General features: G+C 55.6%; 1 protein-coding gene across 1 annotated transcript in view; it reads left to right on the top strand.

The window, feature by feature from the left end:
* Nucleotides 1-21254, top strand: part of DDX31 (DEAD-box helicase 31) — a 70811-nt gene that overhangs the window by 22894 nt on the left and 26663 nt on the right. The window contains exons 14-17 of the mRNA XM_003122262.5: nt 3286-3345; nt 13150-13200; nt 14713-14852; nt 19857-19938. Coding sequence (XP_003122310.3) covers nt 3286-3345; nt 13150-13200; nt 14713-14852; nt 19857-19938 — 333 coding nt within the window. The remainder of the gene's footprint in view (nt 1-3285; nt 3346-13149; nt 13201-14712; nt 14853-19856; nt 19939-21254) is intronic.

Genomic DNA, 21254 nt, shown 5'->3' with positions numbered 1-21254 from the left:
GGCTGGGCTGCCGGAGGGCCGGGCCCGCTCGGCCTCAGCCCCGGAGAGCGCGGCATCCGGCGGGAGAGGAGAACCTTTCCCTCTTCTGCGAGCTTAGCTGCGGTGACTCGCCTTCCCCCTCCGTCCCTCCGTTTCGGGAGTCGGGCGGGTGCAGCTGTGGGGGGAGGGACCCGCAGGGCTTGGGACTGGAGCCATCCTGTCCTAGAGGAGAGTGGCCAGGCAGCGCTTGAAAGAAAGCCAGAATTCGGAGTGGGATCCGACCAGAACCACCTTAGAAAAAGCAGAACATTTTTAGAGCCCAAAGGACATTGAAGGTCATCACGTCCAGCCCCTCGTTTGGCTTTTTGCGTTTTAGTAGCTAAGGGAACGGAGGCTCCGAAAAGTGAACTTGCTCAAGGTCACTCAAGGACACCGCTTCTTAATTTGACCCAAGATTATATAGACTGTCCTGCACATTGCAGCCTTAGTGAGTTTTATAAGGATCCCCAGTTCAGTCGCGTTTGTTGGTTTCATAAGGTGATGTCAGTTCTGTTTTGTTTCTGTTTTTGTTTTTTAAACCTAGTTTGCTAATCCTCTGGGCCTGTTTCCTCCAGAGCCGCAGGGTGGGTGTGAGGATATGGAGGAGCCGGTGTGGACGCAGAAGGATCTGGGGGTTTGAACAGAAGATTCTGCAGCCAGGGTTTTTCAGGCTGCGCAGCTCACATTGGAACAGAACAGTAGCAGGGCAGGGTGTTTGCAGGCGAGTGCTGGGGTGGGGAGGGGGCAGACTGCTCGTGTTCTGACCCTAACTCTGGTCCTCACACCGGCTGTGTGACCTCAGGAAAGCTTTTAACCTCTCTGGGCCTCAGCCCACATCTCTGAGTGGAGCTAACCATGGTCCATACATCCTGGAGTCGCTGTGATGATTTCACTGGGCTCACGCAGTTCGAGTGCTTGGTCCAGAGCCTGGCACAGTGAGCACGCGGTAAAGGCCAGGTGTCCGGGTTGTTACTTGTGTTTCAGGGGAAGCGTAGGTTTTCTTCATAGTTGAATGATTACTGGAGGTCCTGTCGTGGCGCAGCGGAAACAAATCCGACCAGGAACCACGAGGAGGCAGGTTCGATCCCTGGCCTCGCTCAGTGGGTTAAGGATCCGGTGTTGCCGTGAGCTGTGGTGTAGGTCGCAGACGCAGCTCGGATCTGGCGTTGCTGTGGCTCTGGCAGAGGCCGGCAGCTACAGCTCCTATTAGACCCCTAGCCTGGGAACCTCCATATGCCACAGATGCAGCCCCGAAAAGACCAAAAGCCAAAAAAAAAAACAAAAAGTTGCTAGTATTTCACTTGTGCTGTCTTGTTGATCAAGCATTTCAGCTTCACCCCGTGTGGTGGGGAGGCGGCAGCAGGAAGGATCTGTGTGTTGGTTTTTAAATCTCGGGGACATGTCTTGTCCCAGGGGACTAGCCGTCACCTCCTTCTGGCTGTCACCCTGACCCGCTCCACAGGACAGCCCCCAGATGACTGGCCTGCCCCTCCCGGAGTCTAAGGGCGTTAGAGAAAAGCTCCTGTTGGGAGAAGCTGCCACGTGATAGCTGTGATGAAGGCCAGGGGTTTGGGAGTTTTTTGTTTGTTTGTTTGTTTTATAATTTTTTTATTTTCCCACTGTACAGCAAGGGGATCAGGTTATCCTTACATGTATACATTACAATTACATTTTTTTCCCCCACCCTTTGTTCTGTGGTTTGGGAGTTTTCACCCCAGACCTGAAGACATTATATTGTCTTTAAGATGTTTCCACAGATTTTGGAACTTTCCTAATTTTGACCCTGCAGGGCAGCCATTGGCTCCCTGGGTTGGGGTCGTTCAGCCCTTTATGGGCCGTGTGTGCAGGTTTCTTTTGCTGAACCTCTCTGTGGGTCAGTTTCTTCCTTGGAAATGGGGCTGCCATGAGGACAGGGCGCGCCAGGGACTCAAAGCACAGGCCAGTGCCTGGTACCTGGTGGCACTCGGTCCATGCTGGTTGTCATTGTCCCCTCTGCTCAGTGAGGTGCCCTGGGGGCCCAGTCACGTGGCAGAACATATGCGCAGAAAGACCAGAACGAGGTACACCTCGGGTGCCAGAGTGGGAAGAGAGACTTCACGTTTTTCTTCTTTCCAAATCTTTTTTTTTTTTTTTTGGTCACTGACAGATGGACACAGCCCAGTCTCAACTGCTCGCAACCCTGTGACTTAAACACACCCCCCTGTGAGCCCTCTGCAAGTTCACACTCAGGGCCTTTTGATCCAGCAAGGCCGCTTTAGGAATTCACCCCAAGGGTGCATTAAGCCTGTGCACAGGATGTCTCACAGCGTCTGAGCTGGTAACAGTGGAGACGGCCAGTTTGCCCGCAGCTGGCACTGGGCGCGGGGGACACCCATGCACCTGAGTACCGCGTGGTCCCAGGAAACAGTGTGGTTTTGGGATATGTATTTACTGGCATGAACAGATGCTCACATTCTGTTGACATATAATAAGAGCGTGTTAGGGGTTCCCTGGTGTCGCAGCAGGTTAAGGATCCAGTGTTGTCACTGCTGCGGCTCGGGTCACCGCTGTGGCTCAAGTTTGATCCCTGGCCCTGGAACTTCAGCATGCCTTGGGTGTGGCCAAAAATGTAATGATAACGAGAGGGTGTTAGCAGTGTAAGAACCATGATGCCGGTTTTTAAAAAGCAACATTCTTGTTTATGTTTTGCTCAGAAAGGAGCTCGGGAGACCTCAGGGTGTGGCCAGCAGTGCTGATGTGTTTTGAGTGCTAGGATGACTTCGTGTTTTTCTTTGCCTCGAAGTATCATTTTTCTACATTTGAAATGTATGGCTTTTATAATTTGAAGATATTTTTTGAAATCAGAGTTTGAAAAACTTGCTCTGTAGGAAAGATTGGTTTCCTTCTTCCTGCAGTCAACCTCTAGAAAGCGTGTTTGAGCCAAGTCGGAGTCGGGATCCCTGCACGCAGTAGCTTGTGGGCTTCGACCCTCCCTGCCCTTGGCATCGGCGGGCTCTGGAGGGTGGGGGCTGCCGCCTCCCTGCACCCCTCCCCGCATTGTCCTGCGGCCCCGAAGCTCTGCCATGTTGCCACAGGCCAGGAGACCGTGGGTGCAGGGTCTTGTTGGAGGGTGTGAAGAATCCGCTGTCTTCCTCTTTCTTGGCAGAAACTCTCTGTGCCTAAAAGCAGTCACTGAAGTAGAAAAAGGGAAGCGTTATGAGCATCGAAGCCCACCTCGCTGGAACTGATCTCAGAGTTGTAAGGCCCTCTTTGCCCTTGTTTTCGTAGGAAAGAACAGCAGTGTTTCAAGAATTCTCACGTTCCAAAGCGGGCGTCCTTCTTTGCACGGTACGTATGGTTCGCGCTCCGCGGGAAGGTTAAACATCGTAACAGCAGCTGCACTGTTTTGTCTCTTGCCGAGTTGCCTTGCGGCCAACCCCACGGGGAACAGGCATCCCGGGGCCGCTGAGCGAGGCCGGTCCCTTTGCCCTCCGGGTTTGTCACCCGACTGCCACAGTTAGCCGGCTGCCACCGTGCAGAAGACTTGGCATTTTGCTCACTAATAGTGGCAGCTGTTGGTCTGAAAACGTGTGAATCTTGGCGATTTCTCCCCACCCCAAACTTGTAAATTACAGCTATCGGGAGTCATTAGAGCTGAGAAAGTCTTTCCACAACAAGTCACTCTACCAGCCCTGCTCCCCTTTTCTTAAAGGAAAATCGATGCGCCCGGACAGATGGGGTGCTGTCGTCTAAAGCTGTCTGTTGTCCCGCGGTCTCCAGGGCCGGCGCCTCCGGCCTCCGTCCCCGCGGTCCCTGGAGGCTGCCTCTGCCGGCACCGCGCTGACCTTTCAAATGCACGTCTCTTGTGCTCTTTGGAGATTGAAAACTCACACCTTCAACCTCCTCACTTCGCTGGGGACTCACCGCTCCAAGGTGCTGCTCACTCCGCGATTAAAATGCCTTCCCCTGTGCCGTCTTGGCAGATGTCAACCCCAGACTGGGTATTTGAGAAACCCCTGTGTACACAGTAATTCACCTCCCACCGCACATTTAGTGCACGAGCGTTGGGCCAAAACAGTGACATTCAGGTATCTGCAGGCGTGTCCAGGCCTTGTGTGTTAAGAGAGTTAGTCTTTAAGGAGCCCCGACCCTGCGTGTCGTCGTTGGGGTAATAGAGGTTGTCTTCCTGTTAAGAGGAGAGTTTGGGAGTGACCGTGGCTGTGTCTCGGGTGTGAATCTGTATGCACACGCACTGGACGGCCTGCCTGGTCACCTGCCGAGTCTCACGTGCCTGTGGCAAACAGTGGTTCTGCCGCCTGGCCGTTCAGATCGGAGAGCAGTTGCGATGGAAGGCTGGCCTCCCGCGGAGATCGGCGTCGGACCACCCAGCCCTTCCCTCCGCAAGTCAGGAGCTTGTGCTCGCTCTAACGCCATCTGTACATGCCTGGTCTGCAGTGAGGACGAGCCCAGGGATCGACTTGATGAGGAGGGAGTCAAGCTGCTGCGTCCGAGGACCCTTGGGCGCCTGACCCGTCCCTGTCCCCTCTTTCCCTCTTGCGCCCTGTCTTTCAGCCAGACAGGCCACTCTTTCAGCTCCTTGAATGTGTCGTCTTGCTTTTCCTGGCCTTGACCTGGGTACGTGAATCCCCTGGGCATGGACACCCCACCCCCGTTAGACTAACCCCTTCTCGGGTCTCCACTTCAGTTTCATTTCTTCAGGAAGCAGAAGCCCCACCTCTTCCCCTTGGCACTCCCACCGCGCCCAGGGGCTGTCTTCCCACCAGAAGACGGGACTGTGTTTTGCTTGCAAGCCCGTCCCAGGGCCTAGCCCCGGCAGGTGTGCAGTTGCTCTCGGTACACGTGGGCTAAATGGGTGGATAGTAGGGGCTCAAGAAACTTAATGCGGAAAACCATCAATACGTGTCTTTGTCTAAACACCAAGGCTGAGGTTAAAAGACTCGCTCGTGGGGGAATACGGATACTGTTCAGCCAGGGCAAAGAAATGATGCCATTCGCAGCAACGTGGATGAACCTAGAGGTTATCATACTAAGCCTTGTGAGTCAGAAAGAGAAAGAAAAAACGTACTTATTTACAAAACAGAAACAGACTCAACAGACAAACAAACTTATTCCTGTTACCAAAGGGAGGTGCGGGGAGGGGTAGAGTAGGAGTTTGGGATTCGCAGGTACGCGCCACTGTGCATCAAATAAACAGCAAGGGCCTGCTGTGCGGCACAGGGACCTGTGGTCTGTATCCTCTAAAAAACCAAGCGGAAGAGCACGTGAAAAAGGGCGCATGTGCTCACGTGTACCCGAGTCACCTTGCTGTGTATCAGCAACCAGCACAACAATATAAACAGCTGTGCTTCAACAGAAAATTAAAAAGGAATTTAGTTTCACCCATGGAATTCTCTCAAACATTCCAATGGAGGATCGTTTGTGACCTGAAAACGACAATTTGCTCACTGGGGGAAAGTTTACTTTTCACGTATATGGTGTTAGCCGGAGAGCGAGTGTTACAGATGGTCTGTGTTAAAGCCGCAGGCACGTGTGCTGGAGTTTGGGTTAGGACTAAACAAAATGCTTTCTCTCGGACGCTCGCGGAGCTGGCCTTCTCCCTGGTGGGACACTGTCCCGTCTCCTAGTGTGCACATGCGCCCATGTTTTATAGACGCAGGTGAGCCCTGAAGCTCTAAGGAAACGCCAGGTATTTGAAGTTCAGTTTCCCGTTTTGTTTTGTTTCTGTTTTGCTAGTAGCCCTACAGGAGCGGAGGTCGTTCTTCTGAACCGTGATTCTCAGCGGGGTCAGAAGCACGCCGTGATTTTCCTCGTTTTGTCCGGTGGGTGCCTCGTGGGCAGGTGATGTCGGGGGGCTGTTGCCTTGGCACCTCTGCCCCCTGCCAGTGCCCGGGGCCACGTGAAAAGCAGGCGCTCACTTGCCAGAGTCTGATTTCGCTGCACCCCTTGGTGTGTGTGCATGGGCTGGTCTAGGTCATGGCCAGTACGCCAGCCTCCGCCCGTCTCATGTGTTGTTTGTTTGTTTTCATTAGAGTTGATGTACAGTGTTGTGCCAGTTTCTGCTATGCAGCGAAGTGACCCAGTCGTACACACAGATACATTCTTTATCTCTCACTCTCTCCCATCGTGTTTTATCTCCGGAGCTTGGATATGGTTCCCGGTGCCATGCAGCAGGCCCTCATTGCTTATCCATATTCTAAATGTAAGCGTTTGCATCTACTAACCCCAAACTCCCTGCCCGTCCATCTCCCCCCACCCCGGCCCCAGTCTCATCTTTATTCCGCTTGAAGAAGTTACTGGGAAAGAGCTGGGCAGCGGCTCATGTCCCTCCACGTCTCAGCCAGAACCCAAGCCTGCTCACTCTTCCTCCTCCTCCTGCCCTGTTTGTTTGCTGTAGCCCCGAGCCTCTGGTGTCTGAGACACTCTGGCTGTCATCGACGGCGCCTGGGTCGGGGTGGTGTTGTCAGTGTGTCCTCTGCAGCAGCCTGTTGCTTGCCAGGCTCTGAAAGCCCTCCAGGAACCTCCTTGGTGTTAATGAGCAACGGGCCACGTCAGGACAAGGCAGATGGAGGACTGGCTTCTTCCGATAAAGGAACCGTGGTTCCTTGTTGCGTGGGGACTTCCCCCTTTGTGCCGTACCTTTCTGTTTTTTATTTTTTTGTTTTTGGACATGCCCGCAGCCTGCAGAAGTTCCTGGGCCAGGGATCGAACCCGTGCCACAGCAGTGACGATGCCAGATCCTTAACCGTCAGGCCAGGGAATGGCCTGTACCCTCCTCTACCCTGTCTTTTGCCATTTTGATTTTTCATCCCCAGGCCTTTGAAGGAGGCCAAACGACTGACTGTCTCGGGTGAGAGGCTGGGGATGGTGGGGTCAGCACAGGAAAGCCCACCGTTAACCATTTTCTTTGCCGCTAGAAAACCCCTCCTCCACCCCATTTTCCTCCCGTGTCTGTCTGGAGAAAAGTAGTGTGTGTGTCTGCGTGTTTCCTTTCATCTTCATTATGAACGTCTTAAAAGGAAGGCCCTTTTTAATTGCACACGGTCTTTCGGGGCCCGATACGTGACTTTGTGTACGTGGTTTTCTCCGTACACGTGTGACCTTGGTGCCCTGGCGTCTGGGCAGAGGTCAAAAGGCAGTGGCCAGGAGAGACCAGTCCGGGAAAGAGAATTCTCGCCGTATTTGAAATGTAACTTTGGGTCCTCGAGAAAACTAGGTCTAAGACAAAGCCGGGTTACCGAGGGAGCAGGTATCGGCAGAAAGGAGTCGTTTGAAAGTTCAAAGCCGACTTTCCCAAATGGAATTGAGAAGCCAGAAGCGTCAGATACAGGATAATGGATTGACTGTGAAATACTTCCTCCTGCTCATGCCCGAAGCCAAAGGCTTTTCGTTGGGGTTGTTTTTATTTCAGAGAAGGTGTGTGAAAAAGCTTTTTCTTTTCCGCCGTGGGTTTTCCCAGGACATTGGCTGTAGGTCCCGTGCTGTCGGAGGGACCCCGTTGTCTGTATTTGGCCTCTGCTGACCCCAGATGCCCTGTCCTTCCCTCCCCGACACCCCGCCGCCGCCTTCACCTAAGCCGGAGAGGGTTTCCTTTTACGACCGTTGTTCAGTTGACGGGTTGGTGAAGAGAAATCCCACCCAGTGCCTGGAATGTGGTGTTGCCGAGCTCCCTCTGGTTCTTGGGTGGTGTGGCCTCCCGGGTAGTCCCTGGGCGAACTGGTGCCACAGCCTCGTCCCCAGCAAGGAGCGGTGCTTCCGGCTCCACCCGGTCCGCTGGCTGCGAGCTGGGAGCTGGAGCACCGAGGTTGTCGGCACGGGCGCCCTTCCGAAGGGACCCGGAGCGCCTGGGCCGCCTCCCACCTTCTCTTTGTTGTCGCTGCTGTGGCTGGAAGCGCGTGATGCCTGTGTGGTTCTGCATCTCCTCTCCTCCCGGGGAACATCCACGGTGCCAGGAGGCCAGGAGACAAAGGGATGAGGCTCTGAGCGTCACGAGAATGTCACTTCACCCCCGAAGGCATGGCGACCTCCGTGGTCTTCTCCGGGGAGGGCCTTCAGGTGGGGTTCACCTTCCCACCGCGCTGCATTGCGTTCGTGGCAAGGTGGTTCGGAGACGCTGGGCTGTTTACTCGCTTACGCTAACTCATGTTGCCAGCTTTGCGGCGGCTCCAGCCAAGATCTCTCGCCTCTGACAGCTTCTGCGATCTCTCCTTCCTCCTCTGATTACGCCGCCCAATCTGTCACCCGGACCACGGGGGCCTGGACCCCGCTGATGGCTTTCCACACACGGCAATAATGACTTTTGGCAGGCCGGGAAGGCGGCAGAGGCGAATTCGCTGCGTCCCTTGCTTAGAGAGCCGCAGGCCCCCTCTCCCTGTTAGTAAAAGCACTTTGTGCGGTTCTCGGGTAAATAAATGAGTCATTTTAATCCAACTGACAGGCTGGCACCTGAGCGAGCTGCCTTCCATCTGTACCCGTGGTCTCGCAGAGGCCGCCAGTTGTCAGGCCCACGGCCTTCAAGGCCTCACCGTTGAGTGTCTTTCAGAACTGACTTTAGTGATTCTTTCACCCTAATTAGGATAAAAGAATAAGGTTGGGCGGGATCTGAGTTCTGAGAGGGGGGCAGAGACCCCAAGCCTTTGCTGTGTCTGGTGCGGGTCACAGGTGCCTGTGGACCCGCTGCTGCCGGCTGACAGCATCCAGGACGATGGCGTCGTTTCCTGCTTCCCCCGTGGTCCTCTGCCCGGGCGAGGGGTGGAGAGCAGAGAGGCTGTCCTCTCCCTGCTCCTGCCTCCGCCCAGTGCCCCCCTCATCGCGAAATGGGGCACTCAGGTTCCTAACCCTCAAGACGCCTTTCACACCCACTGTCTCCTTTGATCTTCAGAGCAACCTCGGGGGAGAGGGAAATTATAGCCATTCCACAGGTGGGTAAACTGAGGCTCCAAGAGCAGAGTTGACTTGTGGGATCAGATGCCTGCTAGTGACCCTGGAGCCCACTTCTCTGTGTTCCTGCACCAGGAAGGTCACTGCTGTCCCTCCCTCAGAGCGGCCTCGGCCGAGGCTGGAAGGAAGTGTCTGGGTCCAGTCCAAGCAGTGGCCGACTGTGGTGACGAGACCAGAAGTTGTGGGAGACGGGATGGGCGCCTCGCCTGCTGACCTGGGCTGGGCCGCGCAGCCCGGGCGGGAAGGGGCGTTGAGCTGTCCCAGCGGCCGCTGGCTGCTGCCTGGCACAGTGTGGCAGGACTCGGCCCGGCTCTCCTCTCGTGAGCATCGCAGGCTGCATGAGTTTCACCTGTGTTTCTTAGTTGCATTTACTAAACCACGAGCTTTGAATCTTTTACAAAGCTTGGCGGTGAAGCTCAGGCAGTGCGTTGTCTCCACGCCTCTCCCACTGCAGAGCACTTAAATCAAATAAATCATTTCTTAACAAGAGCTTAGCAGACTTCAGAGCCGTCAGTTTCTCTGAAGGCGGTGACTGCGGTTAGTGGCGAAGGCGGTTCCCGCTCCCTCGGAGAACACGCTCAGCTGTCTTCTGAGGTATCGGCTCTGGCGCGGCCGCTTTAGCTTTCAGGGTACACGGGGGCTGTCTGGAAATGCTTCTTGGGTGGTTGGCGCTCTTCTAGAACACGCAACATCCACTTACAAATGCAGCCTCCAGCCGCTGTTCAGAGGAGACCTGCAGGTCCCAGGTGTGGTGACCAGGGTGCAGGCCCATGAGCCCTGACCTGCCCACGGGGGTCCTTCCGGGTGGGTTCGATGGTGGTGGGACAGGGTCTCCCCGGGTCCTGCCTCTGACCCTGGAGGATAAGGGAGCCGTGGTTTTAATGTGCTTCTTGCAGAATTTTGCACAGGATTATTTTTTTTTAAGGTTTATAAGTTTATAAATCCTTAGTGATACTGAAAAGTGGGGGGGGGGAGCCCTTCTCTACGAAGGATGCCAGGTATGCCGTGGAAGGAAGGACAGAAAGCCGTCCTTTGGAGCATCAGGGTAGCCACTGCTGCAGACGAGCGGCATCCTTAGATGCTGAAATCACCAGGCAGAAACTCTTCACTCCCCAGTCTGCTCCTTTTCGCAGAGGAGAGCGGTACCTTCACAGCAGAGCAGGTGGTGGGTGCCACCTGCTCCGGTGACTGAACGGAGCATCCCCGGCGCGGGACGGCCTGCCCCGGCCCGGCTTCTGAGCCGTGTGCCGGGAGGCACAGCCACCCTGATGCCATCGTTGTGCCAGAATGCTCGGCACGGCCTTAGCACGCGGAAACAGAAGAATCCAGAGTCTGGGTTGTTCCTCAACATGCCTGGACTCGTCAAAACAGGATTTATCAAGAAGGCAGATTAATCCTGCTGTGTAGCACGGGGAGCTGTATCCAGTCACTTGCGATGGAATATGATGGAGGACAATGAGAGAAAAAGCGTGTGTGTGTGTGTGTGTGTGTATGTGTGTGTGTGTGTGTGTGTGTGTACGCACGTTACATACACATCCATAGATGTATGACTGGGACACTTTGCTGCACAGCAGAAATTGACAGAACATTGTAAATCAACCATAATCTTCAAGAAGATAGGTAAATATTAAGGGCAGGTCAGGGACTTCTAGAGGGCTATAATAAAAGTGGAATGCAGTGGTTATCCTTCAGTCCTGGGAGATGAAAGAAGAGCAGCTAGAAAACCATCTTTGGTACAACTGGCGAAATTTGAATGCGGACTGGGTGACTTTCTCAGGTGAGGCGACGATGCTGTGATTAGGTAGAAGAATGCCCTTTTACTTAGGAGATGCGTGCTGGCGTATTGAGGAGTGAAATGTTTTGATCTTCACAACTTACTTTCAGATCGTTCAGAAACAGAGTGTATGCAGAGAGGAAAAAGGCAGATACATCACCTGAGATGCAGGATATACACGTGCCATTGTACGATCCTTCCAGCTTTTCTACAGGTTTCAATTTTTCTAAGTAAAAATGGAGGTGGGGAATAATATGCATTTGTCGTTAAAGGAAGAAGCAAACAACACAAGGAAATGTAAAGAGAAAAGTAGAAACTGCCCCAAATCCCTCTACCTGGAGGTAACCGCGGTTGACCGTTGGTGAAGCTCCGTCTAGGTGTGGGTCCTCCGTTTATCTACCAGTCTGTCTGTCCGTGTAGCCGGACAGTATCTTTTGTTTTTGTGGCCCTCCTTTCTTCCCCGCGTTTTTCGGTGGAAGAAAGGCCACTTGTCCTTACGAACGTCCCACCCGCCGGATTTGGCTAATTGCGCCCTCGTGTTGGCGTTTACCTCGTTCCTCTCTGCCTGTGTTTCCTCGAACTGGTAGCTCTGGACACGTGGTTTAGATTCCAGATCTGGGCTTTTGTTCTGTTCCTGCAAGATGTTGTAGATGACGCCCTGTCTCCCTGTTGCATAACAGCTGGTTATTTTTTAATTGGGTTGAAACGTGGTCCCGGGGTCAGAATTACAAAGATCCTTTAAAGGAAGTCGGCATTTATCCTATCCCCTGCCCCCGTTCTCGTCCTTCCCATATAGTTAACTCTTTTTTTAAGCTTCTGGGTTTCTCCCTCCATTATTTCTTTCTTTCTTTCTTTCTTTCTTTCTTTTTTTTTTTTATCTTTTTAGGGCCACACCTGAGGCATGTGGAGGTTCCCAGGCTAGGGGTCCAGTTGGAGCTACAGCTGCTGGCCTACGCCACAGCCACAGCTACATGGGGTCTGAGCCGCATCTGCGACCTACACCACAGCTCACGGCAACGCCGGATCCTTAACCCACTGAGGGAGGCCAGGGATCAAACCTGCATCCTCTTGGGTACTAGTTGGATTCGTTAACTGCTGAACCACGACAGGAACCCCGCTATTATTTCTTTTTGAAATATGAGCAAATATATTTGTGTCTCCCTCATGTCTTACCCAAAAGCGTACTGTTCACGCTCACGGAGAGCCCGGGTGTTCTCCCAGGACTCAGTACACAGGAAGCTTCCTTCCTTCCTTGCTGTTTAGACCTCTGCTGTGGGGCAGGTGTTGCCATGTCTTAGTCCACCTGTCTCCTGCTAGACATTGGGGTTTGAACCAGACATAGTGCCCGAATGAACGGCCTTGCGAGATACCATTTAAAACTTTTGCTGGTGTATCATCGGGATGGGTTTCTAGAAGGGAGATAGATGGCTCTGCGTCAGAAGGCAAGTATGTGATTTTGCTGGGTGGTTCCAAATCCCCTGCCATAGAGGTTGGCGTTATTTCAGGTTCCGCAGCGTCTTTTTTGATGGTGGAACGTAATGATAGAACATGGTCTTGGGAAAGTAAGCGGACCTGGGTTGGAGGGCCGCCTCCACCTCTTAGCTGTGTGTCCCTGGACCAGTTCCTTCATCTCTCTGAACCTTGGTTTCCGCTGTCAAAGGCGGTAAGAGTCACTGGGAGGCGTTATTTGGACGGTGACTCTGAGTGCTCGGTCTTGGGGTGACTCGGGCTTGGAGGGGGACGGCCGAGGGCACGTTCGTCGCAGAGATTGGAAGGTGCCTGTTTTCTAGTCTCTGCCAGAATGACCAGACACCAGCAGGCAGAGTCTTTGCTCTTGAGATGGTGACCAGCTGAAAAGAAAGAAAAGAATTTCCATTGCTTCTTTGCTTTCTGTCTGTCTGGCGGAGTCTTGGGCCTGCTCCTGGCGGACCCGCCAGAAGCGGCGAGGCTTCCCGCCACCCTCCCTGCGGCTGGCGTATGAGCTTGGCAGGGCCCTCCACACGCGATGCCTTAGGGTGGCCTTCCAGACGCAGCCTCAAAGCACGTGGGGAGGCCTTCCTGGTACGAATAGGTTGGGGACATAACCCATGAACACGTTTGCCATAAAGGGGTTTCTCAGGTAAAATGTAAAACACACCAGGAGCGGGCGGAATTCCTGCCGGCACCCTGGTTAAGGACTTGCTGGGGTTCTCAGGCGATGGTGTCCTGTCAGTGAAGCGGGTTGTGACCCACTGCCCCCCGCAGGTTCTGCAGAACTTGCCCCCGAGTCGGCATTTCCCCCACGGGAGGACCTCTGGGTTCCTGAAGTTGTAGGTGCGTGGGGGCTGAGCCCTCGGAGCTTGCGTTAGATTGTCGGGTGGGCCGGGGACCCAGGAAAGGTTGAGAGATTTCATCCCAAACTGTGCTTCTCTGTTTCGAAGGATGTTGCAGCTCGGGGCCTCGATCTCCCTCAAGTCACGTGGATTGTCCAGGTAAGTTTCAGTTGTTAAGGGGTGTGCTTGAGGCAGGACTGTGTGATTCTGGGTAGATGCGTTGGCTCCAAGTCGATTACCCTCTTGGGTGTTGCCCTGGTAACCAGCACCCGCCGGCCTGATGGGCACAATTCTCCAACGTCCTTCCTTAACCCAGCCTGCCCACCCACTCAGCACAGCGGCGGAGAGGGGCACCCCCCCCGGTCCCCACCCCCACCCCCAGACAGATGCATGTCACAGGCAGAGCTTCAGCAACCTGAAAAGAACAGGAATTACCTGGGCCCCTGGGAGGTCTCATTGTGTCCGGAAGGAGATGGCTCAGCTGTCCTGAGATTTGTGTCCATGTACATTGACCTGCGGGGGGCAATTAAGTCCCTGACAGCATCTTACACAGACCTCTCGCCATAGACGCCTTGCCAGAGGGTACAGGTGTTAGCGCCAGCGTCTAGTGGTTTCATTTTGTTTTTTCTTTTCGTTAGTCTGCAGAATGGTATTTTTAAGCCCTTCTGCGTGGGGGCCAGGGGACACGGGCCCTGTTTATGTGAGTCATGGTTTATTCACACTCTAGCGGAGTTGCATGCCTGTCACCAGCCAGAAATCTGCTCTGCTCGCTGCCGATGACGACGTTGTGACTAGAGACGTGTGCCTCCTTTCCTGCCGGCCACGGAGCAAATTAGAACTAGGAAGGCAGGGGTAGCCTTAATGTGCAGGAGGCAGACGCCTCAAACCGATCGAGAGCCTCCTTACAGCTGTGGGTGCTGATGGGTTGACTGGGCCTGGCCTCCCGTGTGTTATCTCCATCGTGGGCCTCCGAGCCTGGATTCGTGTAGCGGGGGGGGAAAGGGGAGAATGAGTATATGGCCGGTTAGTTTTAATGATGAGGATGTTATTGCCGTAGAGAACGTCCATTCCACCGAGTCAGAGTCAGGAGCCTGTCCCCCGCCTGAAGGGGACCCGCCACTCTGCTGCCCGCCGCTCTGCTCCATTGGGACTGCGTGGCCTGCAGCAAGGCAGTGGGGACCTGGCCCCGATGGCCTAGCAGCAGAGGGAGCGTCCTCCGTGCCCCGCCCAGCATCCTCTGTGCCCAGTGTCCGCCCCCCCCGCCCCCCCGCAGCCCTGCGAACTGAGGACATAGGCCAAGGTCATGGCCGCCCTGCAAAAGTTCCCCCCACCTGCCTGCATTTTCGCCTTGCAGTCACCTCAGTGAAAAGATGCAAATAGGAAAATGAAGAGACCTGTGGAGAAGTAAAATTAAAAAGGAGATATTGGGACGAGAAGACGTCTCGTTTATCTGAAACTTGGCCACTGTTCCCGTTTGCGTGTCAGAGCCTTGTTGCTTCCGATGAAGCCGGGAGTTTCAGGGTTGAGTGACGTCTCCTTGTGGTTGTGTTAGGGTAACCATAGCACCAGGGTCTAATTTGTGGGAGACCTGGAGGCAGGTGAGGTGTTGCACTTCCAGTTAATGGCACTCCCTTGATCCACGGATGCCTTCATTTCTGTTGCCCTTTCTAGTACACCGCTCCGTCTTCACCTGCTGAATACGTCCACCGGATTGGGAGGACTGCCCGGATTGGCTTCCAGGGGAGCAGCCTGCTCATTTTGGCTCCTTCGGAGGCAGAATATGTCAACTCGTTGGCTTCTCACAAAATCAAGTGAGTCAGAAACCTGAACGAGTTTCGGCTGATCTCCCCTAATTAACTTTCTGTCGCTTTTTGCAGTGGATGGGCCTTGTAAGCTGCCGACGAGCCATTAACCCTTGTGATCCCTAGATGAGTCCCAGAATAGCCAGTGGCAAAGACTAAACCCCTCGTACGCCAGCGCCTGGCGGCTTTCCTCGTCGCGTTGCCGCTCCAGGGCGCGGGCGCCGGGTTTGGCCCGCAGGCTCTGCGCGGCCTCCCCTCTCTGTGAGACGGGCCCCGTCCTCCGGGCCAGCCTTCGGGGGAGGCCCTTTCTTGTGGACAGTGTTTGTTTCTCGCCGTTGGTTAATTAACATTGCGCGCCTGTGACATCAATGTGTCTTTGACAAAAAAAAAAAATTGGCGCTTTGGGTGCATCACACCAGCCCCCTCCCCGGGAAGACCAGACGTCCTTAGGGCGCGTGTGCAGTTGTGGCCGAGCCGTCCGACGGAAGCATCTCCCACTCCCCACATCAAGCCCCCAGCCCCAGGCGTGGACTCCACAGGGCTTGGCGGGGGGCTTCCCTCACACCCCGACCTCACCGAGGAGAGACAGAGCAAAGGTGGCGAGCAGCATCAGGACCTGGCCGTGGCCTGATGGCGAGAGCGGGCGGGCGTCGCCTGGGCCGCAGAGGTGCCTTTGTTTCGCCTGTTTTCTGTGAACCCTCCTGCGCCTGAGGTAACAGGCTCTGCACATGGGCTTCCAGAGGTGCACAGGTTTCCCACCAATCTTCTTTCCCGAATTTCTTCTGCTCAGACGGAGCCTGGAGGTGTGTGGACTGTTGCTGGAAGCACAGGAGGAGCCGCGTGGGCGCCCGGGGTGTGGGTGCAGTTGGCGCTGGGCGCGGCGGTCACGGCCACGCAGGTGCAGCGCCGGGCTGGCGGGGCTGGCGGGGCTGGGTCCTTGTCTTGGGGCTTTCCTTTGCCCAGCCTGTGTTTTATGTAGAGCACGCGCCACAGCTACAGGACGTTCCCCCCAGAGCGCAGAGCTGGGCAGATCCTACTTGCCCTCTCATCTGAGCTGACGCGTCCCGGCGGATGGCGCGGGGACCTGTCCGGGGCCGCCGGAGAGCCGAGTGGCCGTCCCCACAGTCACCGCCGTGCTTCCCACCCACAGAGCTCACCCCCTCCCTCGTCAGACCTGGCGGCTCTCGGCGCCCTCTCGAGGTTGCTGGTGTGACCCTTTATGGGATGCGGCTCTCGGTGTTGGGGACGTGGGGACCCACGCCCTACAACTCTGTTGCTAGTTTCAGGAGAGGAACGATTTTCTTCCGACTTGATCGTAGGTTTTTGTTTTTCTCCTTAATCATCGCGTCTTGATGCAGCCCGGCAGCGGAAAGAGTGGTTTTTACGGGTCCCGAGAAGACGTGCGTCTTTTCCTCGTGGGAGAATCTCGTGTGGATGGCTGGACCACGCACCAGGGTCCATCTCCCACCGGATCCTGAGCTCCTGGGGGCTGGGAGCCGGTTCCGACTTCTCTGCGGCCCTTTCAGAGTCTGGGCCAGCACCAGTCAAACAGCTGTGCTCCAGCAGAACAGGAGCTGAAAACCCACTGGCGTAACCCACTCAGGCTAGGGGCCGTCCAGCGCCGTGGCTTTTTCTCCCCGCCCCGGTGTGTGTGTTCGCGGGCAGAGTGGGGACAGAGGCCCCACTGCGCCTGGCAGCCCTTCACGTGCACGCTCTGCGCAGCTCTGGGGTGGGTCTCCTGACGTGACCTCCTGCGAGAAGGGTGTAGCCACTGAGGCGTCCTCTGCGATGATTCTGTCTGGAAGAGAGCCCACAGCCTTCGTGGGAAGTGCAGCAAACGGTTCGCCTTCAGGAGAGGGCGCCGGGCTGCCGGGCACTCGGAGAGGAAGTTTGGGAGAAGGAAGACGGAAGCACGAGAGGAAGAGGTTGGGGCGCGGTGGAGAGGACACACGGCGCGGCAGGAGCGCTCACTTAAGGGGCGGGCAGCTTGTGGGCGTCCAGCTCCCCTGGCTCGGCGAAGCGCTGGGCCTGAACGGCGGCTGCTTGGTGGGCCGGCAGCGGTCGCCCAGTCACATCAGCGCCGCTCCTGCTGTTGCCCTGCCCTGGGCTTTTGGGTTTCTGACGGGAGCTGTGTGTACACTGGATACCCACAAAGTTAGATCTCGCAAGAACTAACTGCGAAGTGTGCCGTGGAAAGCGGCAGACCTGAAGATTTTTAGAATCCAAAAGGTGCGAGGTGTACTTTACTTACTTACTTACTTTTAAAGGAGACTCGCTTATTTATTTCGCCACACTCTTGGCGTGTGGCGGTTCCTTGGCTAGGGATCGAAGTCATGCCGCAGCCGTGGTCCGAGCTGCTGCAGTGGCAGCTCCTTAGCCCTCTGCACCCCAGGAGAATTCCAAGGCGTACTTCTTCATTTTTTTGTTTTAATCTTTTGCGGGCCGCACCCATGGCATATGGAGGTTCCCAGGCTAGGGGTCCAATCGGAGCTGTAGCCGCCAGCCTACACCACAGCCACACCAGAGCCAACCCGCATCTTCGACCTACGCCACAGCTCACGGCAGTGCTGGATCCTTAATCCACGGAGCGAGGCCAAAGATCAAACCTGTGTCGTCAGGGATACTAGTCAGATCCGTTTTCGCTGAGCCACAAACTCCTCCGTGGTATACTTTTAAATATCAAAAAAAGAGAAAAGAAAGAGGTGTGTGCGTGTTTGGTGCCTGAGGACCTGAGAGCCAGGCGGCAGGTCGCCGGGATGGCTGATGAACTGCAGGGAAGGTGCAGGACGGCAGGCGGAGGCTCTCGGCAGCAAGGGCCGTCCCAGCACGTCGCGGCCCGCCTCCCCCCAGCTCCCTGGCAAACAGGGCAGGAGACAAGTAGGTGCCCTGAGCCCTCGCCGCCTCTGCCTCGATGCTCAGAGCTTTGCCTCTGCATCATCTTGGCGTCTTTGTGTTGCCGGCGTCTTCCCTTTCTCCCGCTTCTCCTTTAACTGTGTCTCTGAGGGAAGTCGTCATTGGTTTATTAAAACGTTCATGCTTCCTCAGAAGGTCCCTTCTCAGATCAGGCGGGAGACAGCTCCGCGACCGCGTTCACCTCCCCTCCTGGTGCGGCGAGGTGATGCAGGTGTATCAGCAGAGCCGCAAGTAAGCGGGGTGGCTTGGCTTTGCTCCTCGGAAGCAGTGATTTCACAGACCAGGAGGAAGGCCCTTTTCAACCGTGGATCACTCCCGTCATCCTCAGCTCCTGTTCCCTCCGGGTCCCCGTCCCCAGCGTTGTCCTGTGGACACGCAGCCGCTGTGGCCTGGCTGGGGCGCCATCACTCCCGCGCAGTTGGGAAGACGGTGCCTTTCTTGGGCACGTTAGGGCCTTTGTGTCCCTGGCCGTGGAGGGATTATGCTTATCTTCTTTCTCCCCACGTCAGGGTTTGCCCCCAAGTGAAAGTTTCGTTTACTTGTGTGTTTCTTCCTTTTTTCCCTCGCGGGAAAAAAAGCGATGAATAGAGACAGGTCAGCCAGACGAAAAAGACAGGTCTGGGCTGTGGTTTGTCCTGCCTTCAGGTGCCCAGGCACAACTAGAGGCCAGCGCCACAGCCATGAGGTCTGTCTCGCTGTGAAGTGCAGATTTCCCGAGAAGCATGAGCGTGTCCCTGCCCTCTCAGCGTGGGCTCCGCCCTCGGCGGCTGACTTCACTGCTGGGAAAGGATGTCCCGAATCCACGGGGCTGTGAGCCGGCAGCGGAGAGAGAACGCCCGGGCCGGGGGCTGGGGGCTGGGGGTGTGCAGGGGGGCGGTGACACGTTTCAGGTACATCGCTGTCAGGGACGTGACACGTTCATCCAGAGCTTTGTCGCAGTAACCTTTGGGGGAAGGCGGGGGGCGTCTTCTCCCACAGAAGGGGTTGCCGCTCGTGTTGTAATGTGCTGCGGTTACATCTTTTAGAAGAAAAGCAAGAAGACCGTTTATCTCTCGACGATCTGTTTTCCCTCCCCGCACCCCCGTTCCCTTTTCCCTTCCCCCCGTAAGTCTGTTCTCAGGGCACCTGCCTCCTCCTCCGCCTCTGACCACGACTGCCCCGCGCCCTTCCCACTGGGGTCGAGCGCCGTGACCCTGCTCCGCACTCCACCCCCTGGCAGGCGGGCCTGTTAGGTGCTTGGCTCCTGCCGCTTCAGTCCCCCAGGGAAGCCTGAGTTCTGGGCCCGGCCGTTTGCCCCGGCCCTGGGCTCCTCCAAGGTCTCTAGGTTGGTCTGAGGTCGTTTGGTCGCACCTCTGCCTGCTTAAGATCCCTCGGGGTGACCTGGCGGAGGCGTGGCTGACCCTCAGGGGTTTACTCTTCAGCCGCCTCCTTTCTTGATTTAAGTATGAGGCTAAAGGGACTGTCTGCTTAAGTCACCGCAGTTTCTCCACGAGCAGGCCCGTCTATTTAGCATTCAGGATTTATGAAGAAGTAATAACATGTCCCCTGGAAAGGAAATTCTACTCGTAGCCCATTTAAAGCTGTCGGAGAGGAAGGAAGGTGGTGGGAATACTGCCCTATACGTCTTTTTAATATCACAGAGGTCTCCTTCCCTCCGAATTCCTGGAGGTTTAGGAAAATATTCCCTTTCCTGTGACCAAGTGTAGCTTCTACTTGATATCGAATTAGCCTGACGATGGGCCAGTTTTATGCATCAAGATTCTGGATGTGTTTTGTTTATTTATTTATTTGGTCTTTTGTTTTTTTTAGGGCTGCACCCACAGCATATGGAGGTTCCCAGGCTGGGGGTCACATCGGAGCTGAAGCTGCTGACCTACACCACAGCTCACAGCAATGCGGGATCCGAGCTTCATCTTCGACCTATACCACAGCTCACTCACGGCAACGCCGGATCTTCAACCCATCGAGCAAGGCCAGGGATCGAACCTGCGTCCCCATGGATGCCAGTTGGGTTCGCTAATTGCTGAGCCACGACGGGAACTCCCCGGATGTGTTTGGAAGCATTAAGGAGCTCACCTCTACACGGCCTTCCTTTTACAGAGTTTCTGAGATGAAGATGGAAGATATTTTGTCTGTTCTGACAAGGGATGACTGCTTTAAAGGGAGACGATGGGGAAGCCAGGTGAGTTTTATTATTTATTGTGCTCGCTGCGAGCAGACGTGACTCATTTCCTGATTTGGGGAGGTAGAGACTCTGAGTGCGGGGCAGTTATTTCCTCTGCCGAGTGAAAGGTGTATTTTAAGGACCAGGAACATCCGATGAGGCCAAATCTCGACTGCGTCTTTTTCTCTCCTCGCGTCTGGATATCTTTGCTGGCCCCTGCGGTTCATGGGCTGTGGTCCATTCGGGCGGGTGCTCTGCCAGGCAGCCCCAGGGCTCCCAGAAAAAGGAGGTCTCGTCCCCGGCCGGGTGGGTTTGCAGGCAGCGGCACACGCTTCCCCCTGTTGGCCTCTCCTGATGACCTGCAGGGGTGACTCCCGGACCCTTCCACCCAGCACGGCACGCAGGAGGCACCCGCTCTGCTCTCCTCTCCGACACACTCAGTTCATCCATTTGTAGACGTGTGCTGTGCACAGAGCAGGAGTACAGTCGAGGTCCTTGAGAAGAAAAGGTTTGAGTGTCCGCACAGTTCCCCACGGAGACCCCGAGCAGTTGCACACCGTCCTGGACGTCCTTCCTGCTGCTCTTCGGGGGCCTCGCTCTGCTCAGAGTCCCTTCCACACTCCCCGGAAGTGTGTGACCGCCTCACCTAGGAGATCGTGTGTGTGAGTGTGACACTGTGTGTAGTTTTGTCCATGAGATTTTAATCATTTGGATATTTTACATTTGTTTTCTGATGCCTGAAGATAGACTGGAAAATCTGAGCCAGATAGGTCAAGTTTCGGAGTGTCTTTTACACGTTAGGATGTGTCTTTTTTTGGACCGATGCTCTCTCCCTGCACCAGGGACCTGACTGACCCTGGTACCCAAGGACACTTGTCTAAGAAAAGGAGAGGAATCGTCACAGGGTCTGGGACTGTGTGGAGCTCCTTGCACGCCTGGTCGGCCTTGGTCCTCTCAGCCACCCCGCTCTCTGATGAGGAGACCGAGGCTCAGGCGAGGGGGCGTCCGCAGGCACACTCATCATCGCCCCCCCCCCAGTGTGAGTGGAGGATCAGGTGCAGCGCTCGCGAGTCACGGTTCACCGCGCGCCGCTGTCCGTGTTGAGCCAAGACAGGGCTGAAAGGCTTCTTAAATTGGGGAACATGAGCCATTGTCATAGACGTGAAACCGGGCCGGGAAGTGGTACCCAGGCCGAGCTCCCCATGAATGAGGGCGGAGGCGAAGGACTCGCCGGAACAGCGCGTTCTTTGCAGCGTCCTTCGTTCTGAACCGGCTCCGCCGCCCCAGGCCGTGGCCCGCCCGTTGCTGGGAGTTGGTTGTCGAGGGAGCGGACC

Source organism: Sus scrofa, chromosome 1 (genome assembly GCF_000003025.6).
Source record: "Sus scrofa isolate TJ Tabasco breed Duroc chromosome 1, Sscrofa11.1, whole genome shotgun sequence".
NCBI lineage: Eukaryota > Metazoa > Chordata > Mammalia > Artiodactyla > Suidae > Sus > Sus scrofa.
The sequence above is the reverse complement of the archived record's forward strand: the minus strand, read 5'-3'. Positions and strand labels throughout refer to the sequence as shown.